Below are 14,875 nucleotides of genomic sequence, written 5' to 3' on the forward strand. Positions count from 1 at the left end.
ACTATACCGTTCTGACACACTTTTGGGTCTTATGCTACTTTTGGTACTATTAATTCAATTGCATAGGATATAGTTCCCGCTGCTAACAGCGGATGGCGCCACCGACAAATGATAGAGTTCGCAAATTCGAAAATTTGTTTCGCGGAAGGCAGATTGAAATGGTAATTCTAGCGGTACTATTCCCAATTCAATGACTAGGACATCTACGAACAAAGGATTTGAATTGACGTGGTATTTTCCTCAGGGTCTCCCCGCGATGTCTTCCACGGTATTGGGTGTCCACCAGTACCGAGTGTTTGTCTCCAGGCGCGTTGTCCCTGCCAACGCCAGCGGGAAGCACGATTGAAGGATGGTCGGCCTACGAAGATGGTTCCCGAAAATATGGAAACGCCCGATAACGAAGTCGAGAAGTACTTGGCCTTTCGATTGAACTTCACGGACGAAAACCGCACCCTGGAGGACGTCCTACGATACGTGGACAACGACTTTTTCCAGTTGGACTTTTCCGACTGGGGAACCAACATCTTGCTGATCATTTATCTGATTTCCTTCACTTGTTCCATGGTGGCCAACAGCGTCTCCTTTGTGATAATTATGAGGTCAGTTATTATACTATATGTATACGTATATGAATGGATAATAGCAGAAAAATATAGGCTATAATAAGAGAAGCTTCTAACTCCCAATACCGCCAACGAAAAACTTTTGAAAAGTCTTGTTTTCGACAAATCTAGTGAGCGCTATATTTAGTCTTTGTAGCGAAAAAGTAGTTTGCTCTCCAAAACGTTGTCTGGAAATCCTGAAACGTAGGTATAGATCATCCTTGGTTTAAAACTTTAAACGCGAAAGGCGTGCAAGGCTTAATGTTTTTCAAAGCGTATTCAGAAAATTATACGGAGATATCGCCTTCAGAATCACGATTATTGTTCATTAGTATGTATATTTATGATAGCAAACAATATTTTTAACATTTATTTCCTTTATAATGTAGAAATTACCAAGTTAAATCCAAACGAGGCGAGTCTCTCAAAATTTAAAATCTCCAGCGAAATCATAAGGGAATTACGAGCTAAAATTGTCTGCATTTTCCAAATGTTTTCTCCGCTACTGCTCGCGTATGAATCGAGGGGTTATCCAATCATTCCAATGTTAGAAATTTTATACGTCTGATTTCAGATTTCAAGTGATTTCAATATTTAATTGATTAAAGTTATTAAAGCTACTACATTTACGTGATTTCAATTGAATATTCAGCATCTTCTTCAAGTTTAAAATACGTTTCAATGGCTCATAAATAAATATATATATATATATATCCCTATTTACTGCCCATTGAATCATTGGGGCATTCTAAAAATCCCTCGAAAAATCCCTACATATACGTACACTCTAGAGAAAAATGATTTTATAAATCTTGAAATCAAATTAAAAATCCCTACGTACACTCTAGAGAAAAATAATTTTATAAATCTTAAAATCAAATTAAAAATCCCTACGTACACTCTAGAGAAAAATGATTTTATAAATCTTGAAATCAAATTAAAAATCCCTAAGTAGAAGGAAAGTGAGGGCGAGGCTCCGATCCTAGGATCGAGGATCGAGGATCCAGGATTTTAGGGCTGAAATGGGGGTAAAATCGTCGAAAAGTCAATGTATTTATGATATTTCTCGCGACGATTTGTTTTCCCGTATATCAACATATTGTGTCCAGGCCAACTTGTTCATTTATCTACGCTTATCTCGAAAGATACTTGAACGTATATCTTATCAAGTTTTATCGTACGGAATAAGTTGAAATGATGTAAAAATTAATAACCTAGGCGGCGCGTGCGCAGATTACCCCGGAGGACGCGGTTAATTTGAATTTAAGAGTTTTTTGACGTCATGGAATATGGGACGCGCGTTAACGTGCGCGGATTGGGGCGCGGTTAATTTGAATTTAAAACATGGATTTGAGTGTTTTGACATCATGGAATATTCGTTGTTAAAATGACGTAGAATGGAAATATTTTTAAACTTAATTTTAATATCATTGTAGTACTTAAATATGCTTGACACTTGAACCTTTCTCACGAGTATTTCAAACGAATATTTTAGGGTACTTTTGGTCCGAAATGGGGTACATAGGGCCGAAAATGGTGACTTTGGTCGTTTTAAGGGTACTTTTGGTCTATTTTGGTCCATTTTTGGGTACATCAGAAAAGCAGTTGGAAAAACGAAGAGCCTTATTTTTTTTCCACCCATCTCCAAACTCCAAAAATTTATTGCTTTAATTTATTTATCGCTTCCGTAGGTATAAAATAAGATAAAAACCACTTACCTATATTTTAATTACGGTAAATTAAAAATACTTAATTAGTGTACTAAGTTACGTTTAAAAGAACCTTTTGTAACAATTCCAATATGTAAATATAGGTATAAGGATTGAAAAAATACTTAAAGTGGTTTTACTGATAAACTCTAAAGGAATTTAACTTTAAAGGGTATCTTAGATTATTGTTTTTAATTTTATTCAAGTTGAAAACGTATTAAGAGTCCTTCAAAGTACTATAAAAGGATTTTATTTACGAACTTAATTCATATTTTCTTCAAACTTTCAATTCGCTTTTATTACTATTTAAATATGGTAAAATATAATTCTTATACACAAATATAGTCAGAAAGATACTATAAAACACTAAAATTAAAATTAAATTAAATTTGTGTGGATAAGATTTGTAAATATCATTTTGAAACTAATAACTTTCACGCTTTATTTAAGTCAAGCCAATAAAAACAATTACCTATATTTTAAATACGGTAAAATATAAATACATTTCCGATATGTAAATAGGTAGAATAACACTATGAAAAGTTCCTTTTTCTTCTTTTAATACGACAACACACAACTCTGATACGCAAATATATAAAGAAAATATAAAAAAAAATTTACTCTACGTTCGATACGTTAAAATACATTTCCGATACACACAAATATAGATAAAGAAATACTATAAAATGTAAAAAGGTAGAAAAATACTACACATTAACCATTATGAATTTAAGCTTACAACATCCTTCACGTATAGAGCATAACATATATGTTCAGAGTTAACTTGTTTCCTCGTTATCTTTATCGCATGTGTTTTAAATAGCGTATGGAATAAGTTAAGAATGTACTGAAATGGTGTATGTTTAAACCTCGTAGAATAAAGAGTAAAACATATGTTCAGAGTCGGCTTGATTACTAAAGCGAATAACACAGAGACGTTTCAGGTGTAGTCACGTAGGAAGAAAAATACTACAACACTCTCTATACTCTACATTCAACACGTTAAAATATACTTCCGAAATGCCAATATAGGTAGTAAAATACTACAAAATCTCTATACTTTACCTTCAATACGTAAAATTACATTCCAATATGTAAATATAGGAGGAAAAATACTACAAAAGCCTCTTTTCTTGGCGTTCAATATGTTAAAATAGATTTCTGAAATGCAAATGTAGGTAGTAAATACTACAAAATCTCTATACTCTACCTTCAATACGTTAAATTATATTCCAATATGTAAATATAGGAGGAAAAAAACCACAAAAGCCTCTTTTCTTGGCGTTCAATATGTTAAAATAGATTTCTGAAATGCAAATATAGGTAGTAAATACTACAAAAGCCTCTTTTCTTGGCGTTCAATATGTTAAAATAGATTTCTGAAATGCAAATATAGGTAGTAATTACTACAAAAGCCTCTTACTCTACGTTCAATACGTTAAATTAATGATATGCCTCCGATCGAATCGTTCATTTTTTCCTATTTAAATATACGCATTTAAATTAGAATTGCTTCTAGTGTTCGGCAGTCGATTAATTATTATCCACAAATTTTCCGATTTATTTAAAAAACGTTGGTAAAAAGAATATCATTTTAACTTATTTAATTGTGTTTTTTACCCAACCAAGCATTTATTTGAATAAAAGTGGTATTTATTTAAATAACCAATAGTTAAATAAAAATTGTTAAATGTTTAAATAATCGAAAGTGAACAAGCCTATTTTTTAAATAAAACAAACAGACTTTAGAGTTGATAAGATTTGTAAATATCATTTGAAACTAATAATTTTCACGCTTTATTTAAGTCAAGCAATTACATTTTTAAAAATGAAAGAAGTTAAACAATATAAATTTTTTTAAATATTGTAAATATTTTTAGGTAATAAAGAAATTAAGAAATGTTTTAATTAAAATATCTTTCATTTTCTACTACATTTTTAAAAATGAAAGAAGTTTAACAATATAATTATTCTAATATAATTTCAAAATCAGGTATTATTTAAAGTACAAATGCATAATTTAGTGAAGCAATTCTTATTTAAATACTTTTATTTAATTAATTTGTGTATCTGAAATGTATTTATTGAAAAATAAGTGGGTTTTACTATTTATCACGGTTTTTATATATATATATATATATATATATATATATATATATATATATATATATATATATATATATATATATATATATATTGGAATTGTTACAAAAGGTTCTTTTAAACGTAACTTAGTACATTAATTTATTTTGGAAGTTCAAAACGTATTAAGAGCCCTTCAGAGTACTATAAAAGGATTTCATTTACAAACTAAATTAATATTTTCTTCAAACTTTCAATTCGTTATAATTTGAATTTAAATGAAAACATCATGGATTATAGGTGTGTAATCTACTATTAGACCGAACGGATTAAAAAATACTTAAAGTAAGTGGTTTTACTGATAAACTAAAGGAATTTAACTTTAAAGGGTATCTTAGATTATTGTTTTTAATATTATTCAAGTTCAAAACGTATAAAGAGTCCTTCAAAGTAATTTAAAAGAATTTTATTTACGAACTAAATCAATATTTTAGAAGTTAGTTTGTATGAAATACTTACTAATACCTGAAAAATGGACTTTAGAGTTGATAAGATTTGTAAATATCATTTGAAACTAATAATTTTCACGCTTTATTTAAGTCAAGCAATTACATTTTTAAAAATGAAAGAAGTTAAACAATATAAAAAATTTTAAATATTGTAAATATTTTTAGGTAATAAAGAAATTAAGAAATGTTTTAATTAAAATATATTTCATTTTCTACTACATTTTTAAAAATGAAAGAAGTTTAACAATATAATTATTCGAATATAATTTCAAAATCAGGTATTATTTAAAGTACAAATGCATAATTTATTGAAGCAATTCTTATTTAAATACTTTTATTTAATTAATTTGTGTATCTGAAATGTATTAATTGAAAAATAAGTGGGTTTTACTATTTATCACGGTTTTTTATATATATATATATTGGAATTGTTACAAAAGGTTCTTTTAAACGTAACTTAGTACATTAATTTATTTTGGAAGTTCAAAACGTATTAAGAGCCCTTCAGAGTACTATAAAAGGATTTCATTTACAAACTAAATTAATATTTTCTTCAAACTTTCAATTCGTTATAATTTGAATTTAATGAAAACATCATGGATTATAGGTGCGTAATCTACTATTAGACCGAACTAATTAAAAAAAATACTTAAAGTAAGTGGTTTTACTGATAAACTCAAATATTATCAACTCTAAAGTCTGTTTGTTTTATTTAAAAAATAGGCTTGTTCACTTTCGATTATTTAAACATTTAACAATTTTTATTTAACTATTGGTTATTTAAATAAATACCACTTTTATTCAAATAAATGCTTGGTTGGGTAAAAAACACAATTAAATAAGTTAAAATGATATTCTTTTTACCAACGTTTTTTAAATAAATCGGAAAATTTGTGGATAATAATTAATCGACTGCCGAACACTAGAAGCAATTCTAATTTAAATGCGTATATTTAAATAGGAAAAAATGAACGATTCGATCGGAGGCATATCATTAATTTAACGTATTGAACGTAGAGTAAGAGGCTTTTGTAGTAATTACTACCTATATTTGCATTTCAGAAATCTATTTTAACATATTGAACGCCAAGAAAAGAGGCTTTTGTAGTATTTACTACCTATATTTGCATTTCAGAAATCTATTTTAACATATTGAACGCCAAGAAAAGAGGCTTTTGTAGTATTTTTCCTCCTATATTTACATATTGGAATGTAATTTAACGTATTGAAGGTAGAGTATAGAGATTTTGTAGTATTTACTACCTACATTAGCATTTCAGAAATCTATTTTAACATATTGAACGCCAAGAAAAGAGGCTTTTGTAGTATTTTTCCTCCTATATTTACATATTGGAATGTAATTTAACGTATTGATGGTAAAGTATAGAGATTTTGTAGTATTTTACTACCTATATTGGCATTTCGGAAGTATATTTTAACGTGTTGAATGTAGAGTATAGAGAGTGTTGTAGTATTTTTCTTCCTACGTGACTACACCTGAAACGTCTCTGTGTTATTCGCTTTAGTAATCAAGCCGACTCTGAACATATGTTTTACTCTTTATTCTACGAGGTTTAAACATACACCATTTCAGTACATTCTTAACTTATTCCATACGCTATTTAAAACACATGCGATAAAGATAACGAGGAAACAAGTTAACTCTGAACATATATGTTATGCTCTATACGTGAAGGATGTTGAGAGCTTAAATTCATAATGGTTAATGTGTAGTATTTTTCTACCTTTTTACATTTTATAGTATTTCTTTATCTATATTTGTGTGTATCGGAAATGTATTTTAACGTATCGAACGTAGAGTAAATTTTTTTTTATATTTTCTTTATATATTTGCGTATCAGAGTTGTGTGTTGTCGTATTAAAAGAAGAAAAAGGAACTTTTCATAGTGTTATTCTACCTATTTACATATCGGAAATGTATTTATATTTTACCGTATTTAAAATATAGGTAATTGTTTTTATTGGCTTGACTTAAATAAAGCGTGAAAGTTATTAGTTTCAAAATGATATTTACAAATCTTATCCACACAAATTTAATTTAATTTTAATTTTAGTGTTTTATAGTATCTTTCTGACTATATTTGTGTATAAGAATTATATTTTACCGTATTTAAATAGTAATAAAAGCGAATTGAAAGTTTGAAGAAAATATGAATTAAGTTCGTAAATAAAATCCTTTTATAGTACTTTGAAGGACTCTTAATACGTTTTCAACTTGAATAAAATTAAAAACAATAATCTAAGATACCCTTTAAAGTTAAATTCCTTTAGAGTTTATCAGTAAAACCACTTTAAGTATTTTTTCAATCCTTATACCTATATTTACATATTGGAATTGTTACAAAAGGTTCTTTTAAACGTAACTTAGTACACTAATTAAGTATTTTTAATTTACCGTAATTAAAATATAGGTAAGTGGTTTTTATCTTATTTTATACCTACGGAAGCGATAAATAAATTAAAGCAATAAATTTTTGGAGTTTGGAGATGGGTGGAAAAAAAAATAAGGCTCTTCGTTTTTCCAACTGCTTTTCTGATGTACCCAAAAATGGACCAAAATAGACCAAAAGTACCCTTAAAACGACCAAAGTCACCATTTTCGGCCCTATGTACCCCATTTCGGACCAAAAGTACCCTAAAATATTCGTTTGAAATACTCGTGAGAAAGGTTCAAGTGTCAAGCATATTTAAGTACTACAATGATATTAAAATTAAGTTTAAAAATATTTCCATTCTACGTCATTTTAACAACGAATATTCCATGATGTCAAAACACTCAAATCCATGTTTTAAATTCAAATTAACCGCGCCCCAATCCGCGCACGTTAACGCGCGTCCCATATTCCATGACGTCAAAAAACTCTTAAATTCAAATTAACCGCGTCCTCCGGGGTAATCTGCGCACGCGCCGCCTAGGTTATTAATTTTTACATCATTTCAACTTATTCCGTACGATAAAACTTGATAAGATATACGTTCAAGTATCTTTCGAGATAAGCGTAGATAAATGAACAAGTTGGCCTGGACACAATATGTTGATATACGGGAAAACAAATCGTCGCGAGAAATATCATAAATACATTGACTTTTCGACGATTTTACCCCCATTTCAGCCCTAAAATCCTGGATCCTCGATCCTCGATCCTAGGATCGGAGCCTCGCCCTCACTTTCCTTCTACTTCCCTACGTACACTCTAGAGAAAAATAATTTTATAAATCTTGAAATCAAATTAAAAATCCCTACGTACACTCTAGAGAAAAATGATTTTATAAATCTTGAAATCAACTTAAATATCCCAAATCAAAATCTGAAAATCAGTCTAAATCTCAGAAATCAATACGAAAATCGTACTGTGAAAATATTTGAGATTAAAAATCAAGTACGCAAAATTTGCAAGTACACGTTTCATTTTATATCCTAGGTGGCTGCTTAAATCGTAAAAGATATATTATCTCCTGATGATATTGTACGATGGTTGTCTTTAATTTCCGCGCGCAGATTTCGCAACATGCGTCGCATCTCGAACTGCCTTATAATGACCTTAACGTTGGCGGACTTCTTGGTGACCCTGATCTGTATGCCCATCGCTCTGGGCTCCTACATGTACAAGTTGTGGGTCTTCGGGGAGACACTCTGCAAGCTCTCCAATTACATTCAAGGTACGTGACGCCCTCTTTGCAATTATTTTAGCACTCTCTTTGAAATTGACGTTTAACGACGAAATTAATTTATTAGCACGATTAGCATACGGTTAAAAGTTAATTTCTTTTATTTACAGGATGACTACAAATTTTACGTGTCCCAGTAGTCGTTTATAATCGTATTTTGGTTTTTACCTCTCCGAGGGGACTTTGTACCCTAGTAGGGGTTATACAACCACCGTGTCTGTCTGTCTGTCTGTGGGTCTGTCTGTCAGGCCTGCATTTTCGGGGCAAAGGGTAATCACTGCGTACCTAGTTTCTTAGAATCAGGGAAAAGGTTTTTCCAAAAGCGCCCTCTTTTTGTCATTGGGTGTAGTATAATTTTTTAATCGGCCGGGATTCGAACCCGAGCCTTCTTGAACGACAGGTGAGCGTTCTACCGCAGAACCACGGATACAGTCACGCTTCACTGAAAATTAAAAACTCTTCCGAGGAGAGGTATATTTTGGCTTGCCAACTTGTTCTTTAGTACTAAGACTAATTTTGTACGCAAATTACTCTTAAATGTTGGTAACATTGATTTTCGAGGGTCGAGCATTTGACCAAGTCCCGTACAAGATTTGGATAAAAATTCACAAATCCAAAATCGTTGAATTTTCCTGCCGTAGACTTTATATAACAAATCCAGAATATTAAATCCAATATTTAATAAAATATCCCAAGTCCCGTACGCAATCGAGGCCAATTTCTTTCCTTTGAATAGAATAGAATCAGTCTTGACAGGAGGCAATGAGGAGATTGATCACTCGGAGTGCGCCGAGATTAGGCGAAGAGTACTCTTTACGGGAAGCGTGTGCACCGATTGCGCCGAGTGGTCAGCCCCTCGGCTTTAACTAAAATCAGAGAGAGTAAAGGGTGGAAATTCAGACTACGCAACTTTTAAATGGCAATTAGTTCGGCCACCAAACTTGTCGAACTAATTGGCTGTGATTAAATTAGCGAATATGTAGATTAGAAAAGGAATAAAAAAGCTAAACCCTATACAAATTTGAAGAAATTTAAAAACTTACTAATCGCTCGTACCGATAGGTCTTCGAGCAAACAAAAAGACGCGAAACTCGGACCAAATATGTAGATCTTCGAGTGGAAAACTAAATTAAATTAAATTAAATAGCCAGAAATTCCAATGGTAGACCGGTTTCGTCCTATTTGGGACTCGTCAGTACCGTGCGGGAAATCTGGCTTGCGACTATTAAACCGAAAAAAGAAACATTAAAAATTTCAAAACGAGTTGCGTAGCAACGGAAAGCCGAATAGGGGGAGAGCGGTGGAGAATTATCGGCTTTTAAAATTAATTTTTCGCGTGAAAATACCTCTACATGTTATGGTCAAAAAAGCACGCAAAGAAGGCTGTGTGCCCAAGACATGTACCTGTAGTGTCGCGCGCTAAAACGTCATTTCAAAATCCGTCAATAGTAGATTCGAAATGTAACGTTAAAAGGAACCACCTATGGACTGCATTGCAAAGGGTGATAAAATTAGCGAATAAGTAGATTAGTCCATTATGAAAAGGGATAAAAAAGCTAAATCCTAAACAAATTTGAAGAAATTTAAGAACTTACTAATAGCTCGTACCGATAGGTCTTCGAAAAAGATCGTTGGTCACATTAATTTGGTTACTTTCTGTCGTACGGTTTAAGTATTTGAGCGCGCGCGAAATCACCCGAGTCACAATCTACTAATATATCAATTAAAATGTTGGTACACTTTTTGCAGGACCGATTTTTGAATGTAAAATTTGTTTAGCATATTCAACTTCTGAAAATTCAGCCAATGAAATTAAGCTATTTCGTCACGTCAGTAACTCGGGCACTTTGAAATATTTGACCCGTTGACCGCTAATTTTGCTAATATTGCTATTTTTGAAATAGCACACATACATAATTTTGACAGGTTAAACCTTATTTTTAAATTTAATACAGGAAACATTTTCTGATTATAGCAGACGACAATAAATTGAAAGTCCTCGTGCTACTATCTTATTACAAAAGTTCTTTTTATAAAGTAACGTGGCCTTTTGTTTTAATGTGCCTCGTACGCCACAGTCTCTTAGTTTTTACAAGTCTACGAGCGCGCGCTACACTCGCCAGATGAATAAAGCGTTTTCTAGCGCGCGTGCAAATTGCTCGTGCGAAGAATATACTAATAACATACGTAACATAATTACTCATAAGAATGCCACTGTACCTTTATGCCATTCAAAAATCTTCACTAATGGTTTGCTTCACCACGAACCAGTAAAAAGGTGGACTATGTTAGATTTTAACCTTTTTATTCATCCTAGTAATTTTGGGAGTTACACTATTGGCTACTAACGTATGTATTTAAGCCAATGGAAAACCTCTAAATTGAGAAGGAATTTTTTGCGTCGGAATTTTAGTCAGCCTTTATTGAAATTAATAAACTCGCTCGGTTTGTGCGGATGAAGTTAAACAATCAGTAGTTTAGTAAAAGAAAAGGAAAATGACCAATACGGTTCGGTTCAGAGATCACTTTCCGAAAATAGCGTCGTAGAAGTAGGATACTCCACCAGCGTTATTAAAAACATACCATACCTAGAATAGTTAGTCCTAGCCTCAAAAGAATCTGCAAAGACTCCAATCTTGTAGATGTCCCAGAAAAGCTCAACCTGAATTTCAACTATTTTTTTTCCAATAAACCTGCTTCTTTTATTTGACAATGCAAATTTATTTTAGAACCTGAGTCTCCGAAAACTTAATTAATTTGCATATGAATTGCATTAACAGCACTTGACAGTATATTGTAGTTCATTTTAGCTCCTAAGCCTTGGTTGCTCAAACTGGTTTGTTTACTAAAATAATGGCCGTCGGTTTATCAGACGTAGAGCTAATTGCCCGACGGCATAATCGGCATTTGAGATTTGATGACGTCAAATATTACGTAAGGTACGAATGACGCAATATCTGTGAAACCAACCGTTATTGAAGAAATAGAGCTAGTGGCATACTTATGAGTAATTATGTCTTGTGACGTAAGAGCAACATTTTAACAAGTTGGGCAAGACCACTTTTTATTTTATAAAATCAACTATTGAATATAAAAGCATTGTTAGGTTTAAAAATTGTATTGGTAAATTCAGGAATCCATACATCATCTTGGAATGCTTATCGCGGCAGATTTTGGTTTCGATGTGGCTGACGGTTTTTTTGACGTCACTATGTTAACTTAACAAACAACAACGTGAGAGGGGAGCGCGCGCAGAGGGTATTTTTTCTCTCGTAGGCGGGGCCAAAGCCGTCAGAGTGATCTTACCATACGCGGTACGGCAGGATAAGCATTCCAAGTAGATGTATGGATTCCTGGTAAATCGGATCATGGTCATTAGTATATCTAAAGATATATCTTTAGATATACTAATGTCCATGATCGGGCAAAACAATTTACTCCAATAAAATTGCATATCCTGAGCGGTACTTAGTCCCAAAATTGACAGACAAAAATCGATAGTGGGCGCTCAAAGAAATTAAATTAAAAAATCTAAATTATGGGTTGTTGCGTTCGATTGTCAACAGGTGTCGCTGTAAGTGCCAGTGTGTTCAGTATGACTGTGATGAGCTTCGATCGCTTCATCGTGATTTGCCAGCCGATGAAGAGCCGCCGCGTCTTCTGCCGACGTCATTTCCGCTGGGTCATCACCGGACTGTGGATCGGGGCCTTACTCATCTTCACACCCGTCCTTTACGTCCGCGAACTGCAGGAACTGCGTTTCTTCAACAAGCACGGGTCAGTGCCACAATTCACTAATATATTTATCATGTTTTCTGGTTCGAGGGGAAAATACTTATGCTTTAGAATGCTCTAATAATCATGATTTATTCATATCAAAAATGATTTAATCATTTCAAAAATGATTTAATCATTTCAAAAATGATTTAATCATTTCAAAAATGATTTAATCATTTCAAAAATGATTTAATCATTTCAAAAATGATTTAATCATTTCAAAAATGATTTAATCGTTTCAAAAATGATTTAATCGTTTCAAAAATGATTTAATCGTTTCAAAAATGATTTAATCGTTTCAAAAATGATTTAATCGTTTCAAAAATGATTTAATCGTTTCAAAAATGATTTAATCGTTTCAAAAATGATTTAATCGTTTCAAAAAGGATTTAATCGTTTCAAAAAGGATTTAATCATTTCAAAAATGATTTAATCGTTTCAAAAATGATTTAATCATTTAAATCCCGATTTAATGTGCTGACCAATCTCTTAACCTTAGTTAAGTTTTCGGTGGATTAACTTGGACTAAAGGTTCAAATTCGGACCCCTCTCGTAGTGCACTTTCCCCGATAAATTATACCGGAGTTTAATAGCTGTTTATTTTTTATTATTTTATTGGATAAAGAGTAATTAAGTACAAAACACAAGAGACTGTATGTTAAATAGGCTTACCTTTTAACATCGTTTAATCGTATTAAGTTTAATTTTGCTACTGATAACGAATCGAAAGCGACTATGGGTGGAGATTAATTGAGAACTGTGTCATAGTTCCCGTTTATGAGCCCCCAATAGTACTAGATATAGTATTATAATTTAGATTTTTACCCATTAAAATAACGGAACTGAAACGAAACAGTTTCAAGCCCTTTGTTCTTAGTTGCCTTGATCCGTTCTTGGTGATCTCCTTCAATATGACCCGAAGCAATTATTACGGAACTCAGCGGGGTGAGGTACTTTCCAATGGTCGCTCTTTGTTACGATGGTTAGGGGTTTCGAAACAACTAATTGTCCTTAAGCTTTTGGTTGTTAAAAAATTCTTAATGGGACTATAACCTCTAACATTTATATCGCCCCCAAAATGGTTCCAAGGCCATTCCCGTCGCCACTTAGTGGTTTGTTGGGATCCTCCGTAAAGAACGCGTTGGGGTATTCCTGGTAACACGAGATAATTAAAGGCATTAGTTATCTAAGCCCCTTTCTGAACGCAATTTCCGTTTGTTGGTCTTTGCCGCCTAGGTTGGAGATAGTCTTGAAGTACTGCGTGGAGCGATGGCCGCGAGATTACTTGCGCCAGGCCTACGGCTCGGCCATTTTCTTCGTGGTGTTCCTGGTGCCAGGGGCCATCATCGTGTACGATTACTCGCGAATCGGATACCGGTTGTACGAGCGCAACGAACGTTTGAACCCGCTGGACAACCGGCGCGTCCAAGGCAACGACGTCAAGAGGGTCATCCTCAAGCGACGCATCGTGGCCACTCGCTTCCTGATTCTGACTATCGTCTTCGCCGTCTGTTGGATGCCTTACAACATCGCCTCCCTGATCCTTGACTTCCGCGTCGACGAGGAGACCCGCAACCGCCTGCTCTACTGCCTGCCGTTCCTCCTCTTCCTGGGACACTTCAACAGCGCCGCCAACCCCATCCTCTACCTGTGGCTCAACCGACGCTTCAAATGGAGGCTCATGGACCCCACTGTCACGCTCAACCACGAGAGGATCTCCTTCCGAGAAAGGGTAAGCGGACGAAACTTAATCCAAATGGGCTCGATTCCAAACCAAACCGATTTGCCGCTTTCTTTAACGACCCGAGATATGGCTCTTTATAGCCGACCCACCTAATTTACGCCTTGTTTTGGATAAAACCCGTAAAATAACTTGGCGCTGTTTACGTAATTACCCGGCCTTTACGCCATCGCGGTTAGGCGAGATTAAACCGGACAATAAAACGTCTAGTGAGAACGCTTCAAAGACGTTGCTTCATTTATCCTCGATCTCAAATGGTATTTTATTTTGACAGGGTTGCCACACGTCAGGGAATACAGGGAAATCAGGGAAAAGTCAGGGAATTTCAATATTGGCCTAAAAAGTCAGGGAAATGTCAGGGGATTTTAAGAATTTGTAAAAAGTCAAGGAAAAGTCAGGGAATTAAATTTTCTTTTGACACTCTTTGAAGGTAATTTTACTCTAGATTTATGACAAATAGTCTTAGTCGGTAATTCAAAATAACGGTCAAAAACGCCGTCGTTCAGTTTAGTAAAATATTTTCGGCGGCGTAATCGTCGGCCATTTTCGGTATGGAGATACAAACCGGAAGGCAGGCAAGGCTGCCAGATTTCGATAGACCGAAAACGGCCAACTCTCTCAAATATTTTCGTTTTCAAAACGAATATTTTGCGGCGTAGCTATCGACTAAGACTATTGTATGATTATCATTTATTTCCTTGAAATTTTGGCCAATTTTTTCAACATTGAAATTACCTTTTTACTGAAATATAAGTCCATTTTAAT

At 33.4% G+C, this 14,875-nt stretch overlaps 1 protein-coding gene across 1 annotated transcript; it reads left to right on the top strand.

Moving 5' to 3' along the window:
* The first annotated feature begins 366 nt into the window (after positions 1-366).
* On the top strand, positions 367-14,206 carry LOC149934844 (QRFP-like peptide receptor). The gene is made up of 4 exons (XM_090153469.1): positions 367-599; positions 8,423-8,583; positions 12,159-12,369; positions 13,606-14,206. Exons 1-4 carry the CDS (start codon positions 367-369, stop codon positions 14,204-14,206), a joined length of 1,206 nt encoding a protein of 401 aa, XP_090009595.1.
* Positions 14,207-14,875: the final 669 nt, after the last annotated feature.

Source organism: Leiobunum rupestre, chromosome 7 (assembly GCF_980474605.1).
Source record: "Leiobunum rupestre chromosome 7, qqLeiRupe1.1.hap1, whole genome shotgun sequence".
Taxonomy (NCBI): Eukaryota; Metazoa; Arthropoda; class Arachnida; order Opiliones; family Sclerosomatidae; genus Leiobunum; species Leiobunum rupestre.